The following is an 8,858-nucleotide window of genomic DNA, read 5'->3' as shown; positions in this document are numbered from 1 at the left end:
ATACGCAGTCATTAACCCCGTACTCTAAATCTCGTCGCCGCACATCATAATATGACTTCTGACGACTCTGAGCTGTCAGTAGTCGATCCCACATAAGCTTTACTTTTTCTATGGCTTGCTGAACCAGGTCTGGCTCATGTAACCCAGATTCTCCAACATCGAACCACCCTATAGGCGACCTACACTTCCGTCCATAAAGAACTTCTTATGGAGCCATCTGAAGACTGGAATTGTAACTATTATTATATGCGAACTCAATAAGTGGTAGATGATCATCCCAACTACCTTTGAAGTCTATTACACAAGCTCGTAACATATCCTCCAGTGCCTGAATAGTATGCTCAGCATGTCCATCTGTCTGGGGATGAAATGTTGTACTAAGACTTACTTGAGTCCCCAATACTTTTTGGAAGGACCTCCAGAAGTTAGCTGTAAATTGAGCTCCTTTATCCGAGATAATAGGTATAGGGACACCATGCAGTCGTACTATTTCCTTAATATAAAGCCTTGCATAACCATCTGAGGAATATGTAGTCCTAATGGGTAGAAAATGGGTTGACTTTGTAAGCCTATCAACAATCACCCATATCGAATCGAACTTACGCTGGGTACGAGGTAAGCCTACGATGAAATCCATATTGATTACTTCCCATTTCCATGTCAGAATCTCCATAGCCTGCAACAACCTACCGAGTTTCTAATGCTCAATCTTAACCTGCTGACAGTTAGGACACTGAGCAACAAACTCCGCTATATCCTTTGTCATTCCGTCCCACCAATATACTTCCCTGATATCATGATACATCTTTGTTGCTCCTGGATGGATAGAATAACGAGAATAGTGAGTTTCTCCCATAACCTGCCGACGCAGCCCTGCAATATTAGGTACACATAATCAGCCTCGATATCTGAGGACCCCATCTTCTGCAATTTCAAACGGTGTCTTCTCCTTCTAAGTCCCTATAACACAGGATCCTCGTACTAGCATTCATTTACTTCAGTTACTAAAGAGGATGTTGCCGTATCCTGAATAGTAATTCCAATATTACCTGAGTCCAATAACCGAACTCCAAGACTAGTTAGTTGATGAACCTCATGGGATATCCCCCTCTTTCTGGCTGTAAATACGACAGGCTACCCATAGATCTATGGCTGAGGGCATCGGCTACTACATTCGCCTTCCCCGGATGGTATAAAATATCAACATCATAGTCTTTAAGTAGCTCCAACCATCGCCTTTGACGTAGATTCAATTCCTTTTGCTTGAAGATGTACTGGAGGCTCTTATGATCCGTATAGATATCAATATGAATTCCATACAAGTAGTGCCTCCACATCTTTAGTGCATGAATTACCGTAGATAACTCTAAATCGTGGGTCGGGTAGTTCTTCTCGTGCTTTCTTAGTTGTCTAGAATCATAAGTCACAACCTTACCATGCTGCATCAGCACACAATCCAATCCAACGCCTGAAGCGTCACAATAGATCACATTACCATCGGTCCTTTTTGAGAGCATTAGAACCGGTGCTGAAGTTAATCCGTCCTTTAAGGCCTGGAAACTCCGTTCACAAGCGTCAGTCCATTGAAACTTTGCTTCCTTCAGAGTCAACTTTGTTAAAGGTGCCGAAAGGGAAGAAAATCATTCCACAAATCTCTTGTAATAACCTGCCAAACCGAGAAAGCTATGAACCTCTGTCGGTGTTGTGGGTCTAGGCCAAGTCTTACTGCCTCAATCTTTTGTGTATCCACCCGGATGCCTTCACATGAAAGGATATGCCCAAGGAAAACTACAGAGTTTAACCAAAATTCACATTTAGAGAAATTTTGCATACAATTTCCCTTTTTGTAGAGTTCTAAGCATAATACGCAAGTGATCTTCATGTTCAGCCTCTGAATGAGAATACACCAATATATCGTCAATAAATACAATTACGAATAGATCTAAAAAAGGCCTGAATACACGGTTCATCAAATCCATGAACACTGCTGGGGCATTGGTCAAACCGAACGACATAACATGAAACTCAAAGTACCCATATCTGGTCCTAAATGCTATCTTCGAAATATCTTCATCCTTAACCCTTACCTGATGGTACCCGGACCTCAAGTCTATTTTTGAAAAACACTTGGCACCTTGCAACTAATCAAATAAATCATCAATCCTTGAGAGCGGGTACTTATTCTTGATCGTTACCTTATTCAGTTGTCTATAATCAATACACATCTGTAAGGAACCATCTTTCTTCCTCACAAATAACACAGATGCTCCCCATGGTGATGTGTTAGGTCTGATAAAGCCTTTTTCAAGCAAGTCCTTTAGTTGTTCTTTCAACTCTTTCAGCTCTGCGGGGGCCATTCTATAGGGATGAATAGATATTGGGTGAGTATTTGGTAGTAGGTCAATAGCAAACTCAATTTCTCACTCTGGTAGGAGACCCAGAAGTTCATCGGGAAACTCATTAAGCACTAGGATGGATTGAATGGTTGGTGACTTTACTTCCATATCCTGAACCCGAACTAAGTGATAAATACAGCCCTTATTGATCATCTTCCTTGACTTGAGATAGGAAATAAATCTACCTCTCGGTGATGCCGTATTACCTTTCCACTCCAAAACAGGCTCCATTGGAAATTGAAATCGGACTATTTTTGATCTACAATCAACGTTGGCATGACAAGAAGCCAACCAATCCATACCTATTATAACATCAAATTCTACCATATCTAACTCGATTAAGTCTGCTATGGTAGATCGATCATGAACTACTATTATACAACCTCTATATACTTGCTTAGCTATCACTGAGTCCCCAACAGGTGCAGACACCTCAAAAGGTTTAACCAATTCAGGTTTTATTTCAAACTTACTAGCAACTAACGAGGTAACGTATGATAAGGTCGAACCTGGGTCAATCAGTGCATATACATCATATGAGGAGACTGATAATATACCTATAACAACATCAGGCGATGACTCCTGGTCCTGTCGTCTTGCCAACGCATAAATGCAATTCTGAGGATTGCTCGAGCTAGATGCTCTGCCCTTGCCTCTTCCACGACTCATTGGTGCTTGTGGACCCTTCCTAGGGGGGCGTACTAATGATGACGAACCAGCTACATATCTCACTAGCTGAGCTATGCTTGCATCACCTCTCATCAAACAATCCCTCATAACGTGGCTCGGATAACCACAAGTATAACACACATCTAATCCCATATGGTACTGCCCGATATGCTGCTTACCACATTGAGCACATTGTGGCAAGGGCGGCCTCATCTGATTTGACTCACCCCTATACTGCGAACTTAAGGCCCTGAAGTTCTAACCAGACCCTGAATATGAGGAACGATCAAATCTGATTCTGCCAAACTAAGGGGGCTCGCTAGCCGATGGCTGGGCTGGATACCTCGAGTACTGCTGCCTCTGACCACCTCAAAACTCACCAGAAGGACCGAAAGACCTTGCTCTCTTATTCTGGGCCCTATCATACTTACGATCAACCCTCTGTTTCTGCTTACACTCCTCTACACCCTGAGCATATTCCTGAATACGAGAAATATCCATGTCTGGCTGAAGTGAGACCGACATACAATCATTAAGCAAGTAAGGCTCTAGTCCTATCACGAACCGGTGAACCCGATCCTCCATCTTAGATACAATAGTTGGAGCATACCTAGCCAATGAATCAAACAGAAGACTGTACTCCCGAACACTCATGTTACCTTATCGAAGGGTCAATAACCTATCAACTCTGGCCCGCCTAAGCTCTGGTGGCAGATAATGACGAAGAAAAGCTTCTGTAAACTCCTACCATGATACTGGAGGGGCATCTTCACCTCTGGAAAATTCCCAAGACTCGTAGCAATTAACTGCAACATCTTGGAGTCTATAAAAGCTAGCTCAACTGACTCAGTCGTAGTGGCCTTCATTACCCTTAACATCCTCTTCACTCTATCAATAAATATCTAAGGGTCCTCGTTTGAATCTGTTCCAGTGAATACCGGAGAGTCTAAATTAATGAAGTCACGAACCCTCACACTGACGGACCTATCTGCATGACCAATACCTACTTTCTGACGCCGAGCCTGTGCGGCTATTAATCGGGTTAATAATTGAATATCATCTCTCATCTCCTGACCCGGTGCATCTGGCTGAGGAGCTAGACGTACAGGGGAAGGCACTAGAGCTGGTGCCCCTTGGAACTCTTCTGGAAAGGGCAGGGTATGTGAAGTCTGAGATGGAATCTCATTATGAGACTCTCCCCGAGCCCTGGTAACTCGTGGCGCTCGACTAGTAGTCTCACCAGCCAAGGACTTTCCTTTCTGGGCTTCCGTACTCTTTGGAGGCATCGTTGAAAATATAACATATCGTTAGGAACATGAATTCTTATATCGCATGATCTGAGATAAAAAGAGAGGATAGCATCCTATATGTCCTGTAGCCTCCTGTCTATAAGTATGGTGCATAACACATCTATAATCAAGAATCTACTAGACACGGTCTGAAGACAACCCTAGGACAGAACTGCTCTGATACCACTTTTTTCACGACCCAAACCGATGGGCCGCGACGGGCGCCCGAGTCTTACCTATCAAACACTCCTAAGCATGCGTCTAAGATATAAACCTGAATAACATCTGCTGAATTACGAGAATAATGTACATGAAGGAAATCTGCCCCAAAAGGCATACATATATATACGTGCAACATATGTAGGGCGAGACGACAAGGATGCTATAGACAACTATACATCTCAAAACTGGAAACCGGCAAGGCCACATACTACCCAACTAGACATACTATCTACAGACCTCTAATAGAAATATAACTGTATAAAGATGGGACTGAGCCACGTCATACCCATATATATATATATATATATATATATATATATATATATATATACAAACATATCATACCAAAATCAAAGCAGCTCCGAATCAAGTGAGGCACGCCAACTCTCGCTGATCAAGGATCTTAAGAAAGGGGACCGTCAGCTTGCCTACCTGCACTTGCGGGCATGAAACACAGGCTCCGTGAAATAGGGCGTCGGTACAAATAATGTACTGAGTATGTACGGCATAAAAATCACTACATGAGAGACATAGATGAAATATGGAATAAAGAAATCCGTCTGTAAATCTGAATAACTTTATAAATCTTGAAACATTTATAATGTCATGCACGTGCATATAAATGTTGTGTCATACATAAGTATAGATGTACATAATATCATCAAGCCTCTTAGGGCATCCCATCATATCGTCTCGGCCACTGTGGGCAACATCATCAACATATACCAACTGATCAGGTAGTGGTGAGTATATAACGCCGTAACCTTTTCCCATATCTCATATACATATATTTACATATATAACGTCATCTGGTCATGGGTCAATGCACATGTATAAATGGGTGAAATGCATGAAAATACGTAAAAATCTCAATATTCCTTCCGGATAAATTTTTTTCAACTGCGTATTATTTTGAGACCCATGAACAGAAAATAATAATAATTCTCATGGGGAATCAAGAATAAAGACACCCCTAGTATCTCTATGAATAGAGTAATTTATGAAAACTATGTGTTTGCTCGTTTCTTTAGTATAAATTGGACCATGCCAAAAGTAAGAAGAGATGGCCTTAACATACCTAGAGTAGGGAAAACTCCGTATAATATTCTTGGTGAAGATTGCACCGTACTATTTTGTAATCGCAAAATTTTATGTTGCTAAAGCTTAACCAATTTCGTTGGATTGGTTGAAGAATTTCGTTGCTTAAGGAAGTATTCAGTTTTTGGTTAAAAATGTTTGGAAAAATGAAAAGGTTAACACTTCTAAGAAATGAAAAATTACAGAAATGGCTAACGTTCCTATTCTTTTGATTATGGAGTCTTTTGAATGAAATATTATCTTGGTTATTTCAAACTACTATACTGAAAAGGTGTTTTCAATATAAGGCATTAGGTTGCCACCTCTCAAATGACTTTAAGAGTCATTGTCTTGGTAGGGAGGGCTGCCACGTGGGGGGGCAAGATTATTTTAAAATATTAAATTAATTAATTAGGTAATATCCCGCTACCTGATAATTAACCAATTACCCATGTAATTAAAAATTATATCAAATTACTTAAAATTTTACTTATTTTTAATACACTTTATATATCCTACTATCATGGTCATATGGTACCTTGTATGATACTAGTTCATAATTATCGGGTATTATTGCTCGACCCGTATTTTATCCCAAATTGACCACTTTCAATGGAACTTGTCTTCTTTAATTCGTGTACCCTTTATCCTTCATGACACTTATTTCTCACTTGTTATAATTAGCGTAAATACATTAACATCAAAATGATCTCATCCCCGAGTCTACATCAATTAACTAAAGACGAAACTTTTAACGTACGAAAATGCGAGATGTAACATCTTGCCTCTCCATTGACAAAATTGACGCAGAAAGCAGTTAAGTTCGTTTGGTATGATGCTTGTGAAAGGAGCTTTCAAGAATTGAAATCAAGATTGACCACGACGCCGGTATTGCTTCTACTAGAGGGTACAGATGGGTTCGTGGTATATTGTGATGCCTCAAGAATCAGGCGTGTGTGTGTTAATGCAACACGGCAAGGTTATAGCTTATGCTTCTAGACAACTCAAGAATCATGAAAAGAACTATCCAACACATGACTTAGAACTCGCGGCGGTGGTTTTAGCATTGAAGATTTGGTGTCATTATTTGTATGGGTCTATGTGGATGTATTCATAGACCACAAGAGCCTTCAATATATTTTCAAACAGAAGGAGTTGAATCTAAGGTAGAGAAGATGGCTTGAGTTACTCAAAGACTATGACATCGATATTTTATACCACCCGGGAAAAGCCAATATTGTGACGGTTGATCTTAGCCGGAAATCTATGGGTAGTTTGGCTCACTTGAAGGCATGTCGAAGGCCGTTGGACAGGGAGGTTCACCAGTTGGCTAGTTTGGGAGTTTGTTTTTCCGACTCTAATGAAGGAGGGATAATTGTGCAGAATAGGGCTGAATCATCGCTTGTGGCAAAGGTCAAGGAGAAGCAATACAATGATCCATTGTTGGTACAGCTGAAGGAGGGGATTCATAAACATAAGACTATGGATTTTACTCTTGGCATGAATGATGGTACACTAAGGTACCAGGGGCGGCTATGTGTTCCAAATGTAGATTGTCTCAGGGAAAAAATCATGATCGAGGCTCACACTTCTAGGTGTTCCGTGCACCTAGGTTCTACAAAGATGTATCATGGTCTCCAAGAAGTCTATTGGTGGAATGACATAAAAAGGAATGTGGTGGACTTTGCGGCAAGGTGTCCGAATTGTTAGCAAGTGAAGGCCGAACATCAATGTCCTGGTGGTTGGCACAAAACATAGAAATTCCAATATGGAAATGGGATATGATTAATATGGATTTTGTGGTAGGGTTACCGCGCACTCCGCACAAGTTTGACTCAATTTGGGTGATCGTGGACCGACTCACAAAATCAACACACTCTTTGCCAGTTAAATCTACCGACACAACGAAATAGTATGCTCAGTTGTATATCAAGGAAATAGTCAGGCTCCATGGCACTCCAGTTTCCATCATTTCCGATCGAGGGGCTCAGTTCACGGCCAATTTTTGGAAGAAATTTCAGCAAGGTTTGGGTACTCAGGTAAATCTTACCACAACCTTCCATCCACAGACCGACGGGTAAGTAGAGCGGACTATTCAGACGCTTGAGGACATGTTGCATGCTTGTGTTCTTGATTTTAAGGGTAGCTAGGATGATCATTTGCCACTCATAGAGTTTGCTTATAACAATAGTTTCCATGCTAGTATTCAGATGGCACCATATGAGGCATTATATGGTAGGAGATGTAGATCACCCATTGGGTGGTTCGAGATTGGGGAAGCTGAATTGATAGGACCAGACCTTGTGCATCAAGCTATGGAAAAGGTTAAGATCATTAAAGAGCGATTGAAAACTACTCAGAGTCGTCAAAAATCCTATTCAGATGTTCGTCGCAGAGACTTAGAATTCAAAGAAGATGATTGGGTATTCTTGAAGGTTTCCCCCATGAAGGGTATTATGCGGTTTGGAAGAAAAGGTAAATTGAGTCCGACGTATGTTGGGCCATACAAAATCATTCAAAGAATTGGTCAGGCGGCGTACAAGCTTGAGCTACCACCCACCTGGTATTCCATGTGTCCATGTTGAAGAAGGTAGTTGGAGATCCGTCCGCTATTGTGTCGGTTGAGACCATTGAGGTTAACGAAGAATTGTCATATGAAGAAATTCGAGTTGCCATTCTTGATAGGCAAGTCCGGAAGTTGAAAATAAAGAAATTGCCTTTATGAAAGTGTTGTGGCGAAACCAGCAGGTTGAAGAGGCTACTTGGGAAACCGGGGAAGAAATGAAAAAGAAATACCCTTATTTGTTTGAATAGCCATGTAATAGTTCTATGAAGTTACTTCCCAAAAATTTTGTATCACTTGTTCAGTTGATGTAAAGGTGTTCCTTTTTTATTATATTTTGCTTATGAGGCCACGGTTGGTATTGTTATGAGTTTTGTTACGTTGTTGGGTTGTGCATATATTTGTAAGATATGTTTCTGGGGCTCTCTGACATGTGGATAGGCCTAGATACAAAGAGAACTCTAGCGAATTTTTTGGAAATTTATGGAGTTAGTCAAATTCGGGGCTGCTGGTGTGTGGTATGAAAACTAAGTTGCATAAGGTGCTAATGGCAGACCTTGATCCTCATTCGAGGATGAATGATCTTATATGGGGGAGGATGTATGTCACGACCCAAAATCCCAACCCGGTCGTGATGGCGCC

At 41.1% G+C, this 8,858-nt stretch overlaps 1 protein-coding gene across 1 annotated transcript; it reads right to left on the bottom strand.

Moving 5' to 3' along the window:
- Positions 1 to 205: 205 nt before the first annotated feature.
- Positions 206 to 3,931, bottom strand: LOC138868954 (uncharacterized). Its single transcript, XM_070146535.1, has 6 exons — positions 3,839 to 3,931; positions 3,446 to 3,572; positions 1,667 to 1,788; positions 1,356 to 1,553; positions 860 to 960; positions 206 to 536 (listed from the first exon to the last, which is right to left on the bottom strand). Exons 1-6 carry the CDS (start codon positions 3,929 to 3,931, stop codon positions 206 to 208), a joined length of 972 nt encoding a protein of 323 aa, XP_070002636.1.
- Positions 3,932 to 8,858: the final 4,927 nt, after the last annotated feature.

The sequence above is a fragment of the Nicotiana sylvestris genome, chromosome 5 (genome assembly GCF_000393655.2).
Source record: "Nicotiana sylvestris chromosome 5, ASM39365v2, whole genome shotgun sequence".
NCBI lineage: Eukaryota > Viridiplantae > Streptophyta > Magnoliopsida > Solanales > Solanaceae > Nicotiana > Nicotiana sylvestris.
Note: the sequence above shows the minus strand (reverse complement) of the source record. Positions and strands in the feature narration are given on the sequence as shown.